At 38.7% G+C, this 12,295-nt stretch overlaps 1 protein-coding gene across 2 annotated transcripts in view; it reads right to left on the reverse strand.

The window, feature by feature from the left end:
• The window catches only part of LOC101742583 (palmitoyltransferase ZDHHC8), a 31,041-nt gene that overhangs the window by 13,756 nt on the left and 4,990 nt on the right, over nt 1-12,295 (reverse strand). For both annotated transcript variants that reach the window (XM_038012393.2, XM_038012394.2), the window contains exons 2-5: nt 6,315-6,433; nt 3,839-3,996; nt 3,056-3,225; nt 1,055-1,249 (exon numbers count right to left, since the gene is read on the reverse strand). In XM_038012393.2, the coding sequence (XP_037868321.1) occupies nt 1,055-1,249; nt 3,056-3,225; nt 3,839-3,996; nt 6,315-6,433 (642 nt within the window). The remainder of the gene's footprint in view (nt 1-1,054; nt 1,250-3,055; nt 3,226-3,838; nt 3,997-6,314; nt 6,434-12,295) is intronic.

Raw genomic sequence — 12,295 nt, forward strand, 5'->3', positions numbered from 1 at the left:
GTCTGTTACGTGCTACAAAGTTCTTAAGTGGCATCGACTTTTACACACACAGACATACGTACATTTTCTTCCGTTCCCAATTCTCTGGTAACCTAAGGGGCTATTCCAGCTAGGCCATGGCTGGTAGATGAGCTCACGGGGCTCAATCTTAAGAGTTTGATAGCACTGGCCCTAGCTAGAGCAATGCCTCGCAGAATTAGCCACCGGATCGCGACCAACTGAGAAGATCCGGCGAGAAACTCAGTGGGCTGTGTCTATGGGTTAGTTCGCTCGTCGAACTCTTCGTCGTAATCGACGAGTTCCACGTGGACGGTAACTGGTGCTTGAAGAGCATAAAAGCATCGAGAGCGTATTCGGGGGATCCGATACACACATGCATAGCTGACAGCCTCAAAACGAGGGGTGAAAACTCATAATTCAAAGATGTAAAGGCACAACGAATCTAACAATAAGGGCACTCTATCCATCTTACTGGACAGAGAAAACTAAATTCATTACAACGAGCTGCATAAAAATCGCGAAATAAGACGAAAATACAAAATTATCAAACAATTATTGGAACAAAAGCACACAACAATAATTAATTTATATATGTATATTCATAATGTACTCTTAGCGCCTTTTTTTCAATTTTTATATCGGCATCTACCATTACTAAAGACTTATAATTAGTATTAATGACAAGTTAATATCTCTAATACTTCGAATAATTAGAAAAACTATTATCATGCTATCATCAAACTATCATCATCTGGTGGTAGGACCTCTGGTGAGTCCGTATGGGTAGGTACCACCACTCCGCCTATTTCTGCTGTGAAGCAGTAATACGTTTCGGTTTGAAGGGTGGCGCAGCCGTTGTAACTATGTTGAGACCTGAGATCTCATATCTCAAGGTGGGTGGCGGCATTTACGTTGTAAATGTCTATGGGCTTCAGTAACCATTTAACATCAGGCTGTGGGCTTGTCCACACATATAAACAATAAAAAAAAATTATGCAATAAGTTGCGAACTTCCCATCTATTTATCGATAAAAAACAATCATTGGATAAATACCTCGGATACTGAGGTCCGAACTGCGTGTAACAGCAATTATTCCAGCATCCCTTCGAGAATGGATTGTAGCCGCCGGTGAACTTTCCGGTGACCTGTTCGTTGGTGGTCCGACCACGGGACACGAGCACCATGTGGAATCCCGTCAGACCAAATATCGGTATGGCTAATAAAGCTATCACACCCATTATCACCATTCTGGGTTTCGAGTTAAGGTATGTACGAAAATTGAAAATGAATTTCTAAATTATCTATTTGGAAGCTGCAGGTATACCAAACAATTATGTAGAGGAAATTCACGTTTGTAACTTCTTGAATGTTTAATATTACATTTGATTCTAATACAGTATATCTAATATCCCATTCTAACGGATCGTTTGGAACCTCTGGGTCTGCGGAGGGACTTCGGTTCCCTGAGTGCTCTGAGGAATAGTTCGAGATGATACCGTCATCTCATTTTTACCATCACACCGCCCGCCACCGGAGTAGAGTTCGTCCATACTACCTGGAGCCACTGCGGTCATCCAGAGTGCGTTTCCAGAGATCTTTTTTGCCACGTACCATCCGGCTATGAAATGAGCTCCCCTCCACGGTGTTTCCCGAGCGCTATGACATGTCCTTCTTCAAACGAGGCTTGTAGAGAGTATTAAGCGGCCAGCAGCGGCTTGGCTCTGCCCCTGGCATTGCTGAAGTCCATGGGCGACGGTAACCGCTCACCATCAGGTGGGCCGTATGCTTGTCTGTCTACAAAGGCAATAAAATAAAAATCTTTCTGTGCATTCATAAGGATAACATAACCTTTAATTCAAATGCTGAATTATAGCCTAAAAGGTCGATATAATAAAAAAGTAATTTGAGATGAATCAGTATAATTAAGGATTTTTAATCAAATTATATTCGACCTTATCGATCTGCTGTCGAGGAGTGTTCGAATTCATTCAACCCATTTTTTATACCGCTCTCATTACTGGTACGAACTAGTATTCCGAATAAATACCATAGATAGTTTATTGACTGTTCTTAGAATCATAATCACAAAAATATTTACCAAATATCACATTATGTTCTTACTACAGTGGTATCGAAATCACAAAATATATTTTCGTACTCATTACTATTTATCACTAGTATATATATGTACTGGTCGTAGACCTCTTGTGAGTCCGCGCGGGAAGACACCACCACCTTACCTATTTTTGCCGTGGAGTAGTAATATGTTTCGGTTTGAAGGGTGGGGCAGCTGTTGTAACTATTCTTAGAACTTATATCTCAAGGTGGATGGCGTATTTACGTTGTAGATGTCCAGTAACCACTTAACACCAGGTGGGCTGTGAGCTCGTCCACCCATCTAAGCAAAATATAAATAAAACGCACTATGCAGATTGAACTGATCAGATCTGCACTACTCTCGACCCCACAGATTCGGCAGATACGACCAAACGTCGTCGAGTGATCATCACTCGCCTTGAGCATTGAGAAACCGCGGAGGAGGAGTACAAATTCACTATGTTCTAACGAAAACTGCACTTTATGGGGCATCGCTTTAGATCGCTTTTCGTTTGGTAAGATTTGTATCGCTCCACGCTGTGGTAAATTTTTTCCACAGGAGAAAATCGCCGAATCCCCACCCGCGCGGCAGTTGGGGTATGTGGGAGTTGAACCTCACTAAAAACCCCTGCCGTTCACAGCCGGCGCCCTACCTCGGAGCCCAGTCGGAGTTATTGGGACGGCGGGACAGGGTTGACGCAGAGCATATTACATCCATCCCGTCGTCCCACAGACGCTCTGGTAATAGACTGTTTTAGCGCTGTTTGATGCGTACATACGGCGATGTGATCTCTACATTACCAGAATCTATCTCGACCGTTCAAGGTCGATTATATTCGACATTGCGATTCGTCTGCGCCATCGCCGCGCCTAACAATGCAACTAAAGATCATGCTAAACCTAATACACGATAAAATTCAAAATACATCACAAATAACAACATTACAAAAAGGATACGACACAATAGGCTCGACCTGCGTTAAGTTCTTGTGCTTCATAATGAAATACAAGCTGAGACCAAATATGCTCAGCATGTGTATCGACAGAGATATGAGGAAGAAGAAAAAAAATCTATAATTACGACGACCTATACAGTTATTCACCCACGGGCAGTGGTGATCGAATGTCTGCGGACAAAAACAAAAAAAAAACAATCATTTATTGAGCGGGTGGTTCGCGCAACTAGAGCGTTCAGAATCGGAGTCGATATGACGTCACTGCCTTCATCGACTGCGGGGTACCAAGTAATTTCCAAGTCATCACTTCCGTCCTCACATCGGACATTGTAATACCTAATATCTATATATGTATATATAAAAATGAATTGCTGTTCGTTAGTCTCGCTAAAACTCGAGAACGGCTCGACCGATTTGGCTAATTTTGGTCTTGAATTATTTGTGGAAGTCTAGAGAAGGTTTAAAAAGTAGATAAATATGAAAATGCTCGGAATTAAACTAAATTAACAATTTTGTTTTCCCTTTGATGTGTCCCCCATCAGACGGATTCCTTTTGTTTGTTTTAAGTTTATATTATACAAAAGTTTAGGTCTTTTATTTATCGATTGAGGCACTACGAAGTCTACCGGGTCAGCTAGTGCCTAATAAGCAAACAACACCTCAAAAACGTACAAGCGTTACTTTACGAAGCCCGTTGAATTTGTTCTGCCTCTTGGACTCTGTAACGCTTTTTAGAACGGGCGGTAATTAAACAGGCACGTGTCCGACGACATACAAAACTGACCTCTATACAGTGATTGCACACGGAGCAGTGCGAGCAACGAGGCGGCCTGTAGAACTTGCAAGTGACGCACCACTTCATTCGCACCGTTATACCGTTTATCTCGACGCTACGGTACAGAGGGGCTCTGTAGTCGTCCTCTCGGTCCTCGTCAGGTGGAGCTGGAAACGCGTATCATCACCTATCATCACCGTCACACTAGACCAGCGGTCGGGGAACTTTTTTAATTATTACCCCAAAATATTTTTGTGTAAGTTGTTGTTACCCCATGGCGAAGAACAAAAAAAATACGAAATCGCTTCTTTTTAGTATCTTTCATATTATAAGCCCCCATGATAATTTTGAACAGAAAACAATAATTAAAAATTTAACGTTTCTAAAGAAGATTCACTTCAATATATACTTTTTACTCACAAAAGTTTCATTTTTACCCCCCAAAATATCATTTTACCCCATTTGGGGTAATTTTCGACATTAGGGCCAGAACTCGACTTTTTATTTTGAGCATCATTGAAATTCGACCGTGGCCTTTGGTCGAATGGCAATTGATTTAATGGCTTCAAGAGATAAACACTGGTGGAAGGGCGTCCTGTGAGACCGCAGGTTAGGCACCATCATCCTGCCTATTTCTGCCGTGAAGCAGTAATGCTTCTGAAGGGCGAGGGAGGTTTATTGTAAAAACTGAGACTTAGAACTCATTTCTCGCGACGGGTGACAGTATTGATGTGGTTAATATCTATGAACTTAGGTGACTACTTAACACCAGCCAGGCTGTGAGCTCCATCCATTTTAGCAATAAGAAAAAACACGGAGAGACGCATTCGATTTCTATCAAATCGAAATAAGATATTAATTTATTTTAAAGTCCTTATAGTGGTCAAGCCACTTGATATCGTGGCTGGTAACAACCACGCTCAATGAGGATTCTAATGAAAAACAAATGTATTCAGACTTCGGTTATGATGTAGCAATTTCAAAATTTCGAACAAATATCATGTTACCAAACATTTGCAAACATTACAAAGCTCACCTGCATTTCTACCAGACACGCCGATTATTAATCAAACCATCAAAGAAAATGTATCTAATTACTGTTTTTTTTCCCGGTAATTGACGGCTTTCCTAACAATTCAAAGGAGCCGCCGCTTACAGACGGCAGGCAACCTATTTTACGGAATTACGTCGGTACACGAAAATGAAACCAGACCCGACAATTATTCGCGATTAGAGATTCTTGCTGAGAAACGAAATAGGCTGTATGGGTGAATTTAGATTACCTCATAAAAACTGTAAGTCTAACGAAGGCGAAAATTCATCGTATTTAATTACCAATTTTCTGAGTTTATTTATTTCTCAACTGAAACTTTTTTTTTTATTGCTTAGATGGGTGGACGAGCTCACAGGCCACCTGGTGTTAAGTGGTTGCTGGAGCCCATAGACATCTACAGCGTAAATGCGCCACCCACCTTGAAATATAAGTTCTAAGGTCTCAGTATAGTTACAACGGCTGCCCCACCCTTCAAACCGAAACGCATTACTGCTTCACGGCAGAAATAGACAGGCGGTGGTACCTACCCATGCGGACTCACAAGAGGTCCTACCACCAGTAATTACGCAAATTATAATTCTGCGGGTTTGACTTTTATTACACGATGTTATTCCTTCACCGTGGAAGTCATTCATGAACATTCGTTAAGTACGCATTTCATTAGAAAAATTGGTACCCGCCTGCGGGATTCGAACACCAGTGCATCGCTATATACGAATGCACTGGACGTCTTATCTTTTGGGCCACGACGAGCGAATGCGCTTTAAAATATGCCTTTGTTGAACTTGTTTGGGCTTCAACGGGTCTAATTCGGATAGGACAAGATATCGTAATTGCGTTTCGCGGCTGGTCTTTCAATAACTACGAAATGCATGGTTTGATGACAACATTTTTAAGAGGCAGTCAAATTAGACAAGAGCCCGTGAGTCTGGGATCAACTGCTAAGCGACACATCGATATTGAGACAGGTGAAGCACTGCCTAACGTTAAAGACTCTCCTAAAGCTTCGATTGAGGATAAACAATAAGTTTGGCTTCCCTTGAAATTCCATTTATTTCATAAAATGTCTTCCGTAATCTTAAATGAAAACTCTTCAAATTATCATACCGTAATTACATCGTACAAATATTTTACTTTTTTTATCGAATTCAGAATGCATCATGTTTTATCAGATAAATATTTAGATAGGCAGACTTAATAGTGGTATTTGCGTATTGAAACGATTCGCTAATGCAATTTTCGGTAAAGCTATACGGAAATTCAGTAACAGTTTATCAAGTCAAGTGATTAGTACCATAACCACGGTCGGAATTCGGTAAAACATATATTGGAATGTCCATCTGGGTGTACTTGTCTCATATATGATAGAGACTGTAAGGAAAAGGTATAAAAATATTAAAACTGACGCTGATAAAGTCTTCTGAAGCTTACCTTTTGGTATAACCCCCGGGTCCATGAAAGTGGCCAGCGTGAAATTGGCCAAAACAAAAAACGTTATGACACCTTGGCATGCGGGAACCCATGAATGCGTCTGGAGGTAGAATTGGCAGCTGTAAATAAAACGACTAGTTAACTTATGAAAGATGATTTTTCATTTCCATTTGTATTAGTCGATCACATATTTGTCAAAAAAACTCTCGGGAGTCGAGTTTGATCTTTTTTATGTTTGAGGGATCACTAGTGGCCCGAAGGCCTTTCCAGTTGACTAGGACAGGTGGGCGAACAAGGCTTAGCCAGGCGGGGTGGGATTTGCTAACAGCTACCCGAGCGCCCCCAAAAGAGACCTAACAACTCAAGAGTAACTGCTTCGCGAATGAATCTACTACCGGATTGGAATCGCGACTCGCTGAGAAGATCCGGTGAGAAACTCAGCGGACTGATGTTTAGGTTAGGTTGCACATCGAACTCTTTGTCGAGTTCGACGAGTACGGTTACCAGAGTCACTGAGCCTGCTCCTAGTGTTAGAGCTAAAGGTGTATAATGCGACGGTTATTGGATCTGATGGATCCGTAAGGCCGTGAGTGAGAGTCTGCTCGTGGTATATTGTATGCCTTATCCGTTACGTAACATCATTCTGTTGCAAAGCAATCATCCAGTGTGGTAAACAATATGGTTGGACCTTCCACCCCATCTCTAAACGCGATATTAGTGTGATATCCATTAGCCACTCACTGTCCAATAACTACTTAACATGTAAGTTAACACATTATTTTCATTATCAAGTTAGACTGAAATAAAATGAAAATGAGAATAAGCCATATTTCATGAAAACGATTTGTGGAGTCATTAGAAAATACTAAACGAATATATGTAGATTTTTGCCAAACTCTTAGTAGCAGCTTCCGGTTCCTATTACATATTCTTTACATACAGAATAAAATTACTAATAGGACTTTTAAGCACAACACATAAAACTCTCAGAATCTATTAAATATTACACCAACGATATAGTTTAAAGATGAGATAAGTTGCCAATTAAAATGAAAACTTCGACCATGAAAACAAAAGCCACAATAGCCATCATGAATAACTTTATGAGTATTACAAAACTGCACAGAAAATGGGTTAATAAAACCCTCTTTTACGATCTGACTTAATTTAGCGGCCTTTGCTTTTATTTAAGGACGCGATCAATAAAATGAAATCAATAGAACCTCTAGGCAATACCTTAATAATGACAATGCCGAGGAAAATTTCAGACCTCGAAACTGCTTTTAAAACAGCGTAACTTAATAACTATGACATCTTAGCGTGGGAATTAAATAGCTATGACCGGGCGTCATTGGTTCACTATGAACAAGGCCGCTGGGCGCACAAAGAGCCTTACATTTTGGACTAAACTATATCCTATTATAGATTTATTCGCTGTAAATGTAAAAGGCACTTTACAATCTATACAATTTAGGCTTATTACTGAAGAGTTAAGATTCAGTGCTTCGATTTCTAACAGATGAAATTGTTTTATGTTTCTCACGAAAATCAAAGCGATTTACTACTAAAAACCACACTATCTATATTACTTTTTGGATTATCATACAGTTCAGTATATCTTTCCCATACGCCAACATAAGCAAGTGTACGATTATTTTTAATTATTCCTATTCAGCACTATGAATGAAGAATTTTCACTACAAAGTGAACAATTTGAATCGGAATCCGGCCTACGCAATTTTTTGTAAAATACGCTATTTCGGGTTTATCGAGAATTTGTCACACGCTACGTGTAATGTCAAGAAACATCGGAAGACACACTGTTTGCCACAATACTATTGGCCGTTTAAGAGCTATTATCTTATACCTATAAAAGAGCAATTCTTATATACAATCTGAATCTCGGAAACGGCTCCAACGATTTTTATAAAATTTAGTATACAAGGGTTTTCGGGGGCGATAAATCGATCTAGCCACGATTTATTTTCAGAAAATGTTGTTTTGTTCGTGTTTTCAATAATCAGCTTTATGACTCTTTCCGACTGCTTTAAAGACACAATAACACTAAAGCTATTTCTGCAGGGGGCGTTGTTAAGTCACCCGAAGCCACCTAAAAATGCCTAAACGATCTTGGAATATTTCATCATTTTATCAATATGTAATTCGTATTTAAATATAATTTCTAAAAAATACAATTTATCAAAAAAAATATATACCGAGCAAAGCCAAGGTCATCGCTTAGTAAACATAATAAGATGATGATGATACCCTCAATATAGACTGCTTGCTTATTGTGGCTTTGTTACTTAAAACTTATAATACCTTTCTATACAACGGCCGTCTGGTGTAGTGGTAAGTGACATGGTCACTACACAAGGGGTTCGCGGGTTCGAATCCCGCCAAGGGAAGATATTTGTATGATAAATATAAAATGTCTTTTCCAGGGTTATGGATGTATATTAAATATATGTATGTGTATAATAAAAATCTTAAATTTATTTCCGTTATCTGTTACCTGTAACACAAGTTCTTTACGAACTTATCACGGGACCAGTTAACGTGGCGTGATTGTTAGTAAATATTTATTATTATTTATTTATTTATTATACATTGCATACAAAAGTACGCAATAGCATCATCAGAAAGCGACCTTTTTATCTTCAGTTATATAAGAAGTAATCATCATTTAACAACATCGTTTTTATCTGTAACACATTTCGATAATTATAACGAGTTTTTTTTTTTTAATGTAGCAGTGTATTCTTAAAGTGAAAGTTAAAGAGAAAGGAATACACTTTAATGAGCCTAGTGATGATTTCAATGATTACGTTCTATCCTCACAACATATACAATAATTAAACTTTAAATATGTTGATAATTATTGGCATTAAACTAGAAGTAGTTGAAAACATGACAGTTTTTATATATATTTTTTTTATATATGCACAGAAACGCTAAGGAGGTATTCGCAGTAATCGAAACTTAGCGTGAAATTTATTTCATCCCAAAACCAGAAAAATAGGGAAACAAATATATAATATCGAGGCTTACATGATCTGATTGCGATATTGGTTTGTTGACCCTCCCGCAAACGAGAGTTTCCACTTAGGTTTCAGATTTGAGTATATTTTTGTTAAAGATATTTCGTGTACTGGACCCTTAACGATCTTTGTTGTGACCATTTTACTATTAAATTTCTTCGTCATGGAATCATAAACACGTCTATGATCAAGTTTAGTTTATAATACTATTACGTATATTATCAAGCATCTTATTTCATGGCATAAAGACGGTCCAACGTTATTAACCTTGGAATAATATCATAGGTTGATATTACCAAAAGCACATGCTGCAAATATAAAAAGTTTTCGGGGTACTGGCTATTAGAGATGTTCGGTGCGGTAGTTGCGAAGATGATACGTAGTCCGGGAATCCTAATGTAACATCGATAGTCATGAGAATTATTCACGAGATTAGCAAATACTGCATCATTTAAAATACAAAGGAAATTTCATCGACTTATTCGCAGTGATGGATTTACGCCTAGACGCGTGAGGCCAGGGCGGCAAAATGTTTAAAATGCCAAAATTTCAAAGATGAATAAAGACAGTCTCCTTTTGAAAATGAGTTTAGTTAAATTTAAAAAAACAATTATGATAAAGTTGTTTAAAATTTAAAATAAAAATATGGGACAAAATTGCCAAAACTTATTCTAAAATTAAGGGCGGCGCGATAAACAGGGCCTAAGGCGGCATGAAGCCTAAATCCATCACTGCTTATTCGTCTGTGCAAGACAACATTAATTTTTCGCTCTTAATTAGTTTCCAGAAGCTGTCCTATAAAGATGAAACTTACATACCTACCCGACTTTTGAATAAAAATAGTCAAGTACCCTTCTGCTTATTATCCCGTTAACTTTGCAGACATAAAACGTGGAGTGCAATGAAGCAAAAATAATCTATTCAAATTGTCTACGTTTTTAAATTAAACAGAAGCAAGACTCGTAAACGGAATGAAATAATAAACATTCACCCACACGTCGCCGCCGTTCGCTTGTTTAGTAAATTCAGCTCAATCCCTTTGTAGATTTTGTTAAGAACGTGCAGCTAGTATTCTGTAATACGCGGACATTAACAGAGGTAGCTTGTAAGAAGAATTCAAGGTTGGTATACGTGGCTGTCTTGTGGTGAAACTTCACAGTTAATTATTTGGTTTTTATTAATTTGCCAATCATATCCGAGAACAGTGCCTTTGGTCGTGATGAAAAGGGTTCTTGTCACGATTCAGTAAAGCCAAAAATTACAGAACCAATTTCGACGGCCACGATTTATCCAATCCGCGAGGACAGAACAAACCGCCCAGACAATCCACAGAGCAGTCAAAAAACGGATGCATTTTTTTGTAATTTTCATCAAAGACAGGCCAGATCTAGACGTAGCAGTGCCACATAAAAAATCGTATGCTTACGATAAAAAACAACGATGTAACTTATAACAATTTAAAAAACTATTAATCAAACAAGGTTTTCGTATCTTAAAGTTCCAACGCTATTATTAATACATTATGATTCACACCATAAACTTGAAGCTTATCTAATCTAGTTTGGAACATATGTATGATTACCAATCATCGCATTGGATATTTAAAAGATACTAATTTAATCATTTCATTTAAATTTAACGACCCCAAATTGCCGGTCATCTTAGAATTCTCGTTATTGTATTCCCAAGTTTTAGATGTCATTTAGATTTTCCCTCCACATTCCAATCTCCAAGGATTCCAATGGGGTCCGACATTTCTCGGACAGGTATCGCGACAAATATCTATTTCCTAACACTGAACACGCAAATGATTTTCTTGACGTCTAAATGGACGAAGTTCATTAGACCCCACTACCATACCTAGAATTTTCCATTTTAAGCAAAAAATGTGTTCATCATGTTTCTCAGCATGAGCGGAAGAATATTTTAACTGTCAGTAAGCCGAAAATCAGCCATTCCATCATCCGCGCTGCAATTAGTGGCATAAATTGATAGCGTAACATTAAGATGCAAGACGAAAAGTGTAAAGAGCGTGCATTAATGGACATGGTATGTAGTGAAGCAGCATTCATTGACGATGACCTTGATGACGAAAAGCATGTGCATCCATTGGGAGTTTCTTGAGTAATCTATATGATGGTGGCTTCAATAGAAGGGGACAATGCTAGGCCCTGTCGAGCGTTTTCACAATAATAGCATTTATGGCTTGAACCTCGCCCATGTCCTCCAAGGCACTCACCACCATCAGAGTTACATTTACCAGATCGAATGAGAATTTCAAAAAGAACGACCGATTGTGTATTCGCGGCACCTATCCAACACTGTATTTATAAACAAACCAGTTACGCCCTGTGGTTTTTCCTGCATTATTACGGAGAAGGGTAAACGAGACCACAAAGCAACTGGTGTCAAGTGATGTAAAATAATATGAACGTACTTTAAATATGGGGCTCATTTATAAATATTAGTTCAGTTTGATTAGTTTTATTTACATCTCCAGTCATTGTGGCTAGATGAAATATAATCGTTTTTTCCCATAAAAGTCCATTAAGCCAACGACCTGATATCAAGTGGTTACGAGATCTCCTAAACATTACAATGAGATAGCCACCACTCATCTTGAAACGTTGGTGGTAGGAAATTAAACTAGTGTGAATAGTTACCACTGCCCTGCTTATTTCTGCCCTGAAGCAGTCATGAGTTCTATTCAATGAAAACCTCGATATCATGACCCAAGTGGCGATATTCATTCACAATTTAGATACATATGGAGGCAAGGAATTTTAGTGCTATGAACGAATTTTTTATTGCTTAGATGGGTGGACGAGCTCACAGCCCACCTGGTGTTAAGTGGTTACTGGAGCTCATAGACATCTACAACGTAAATGCGCCACCCACCTTCTAAGTTTTTAGTATAGTTACAACGGCTACCCCACCCTT

The sequence above is a fragment of the Bombyx mori genome, chromosome 8 (genome assembly GCF_030269925.1).
Source record: "Bombyx mori chromosome 8, ASM3026992v2".
NCBI lineage: Eukaryota > Metazoa > Arthropoda > Insecta > Lepidoptera > Bombycidae > Bombyx > Bombyx mori.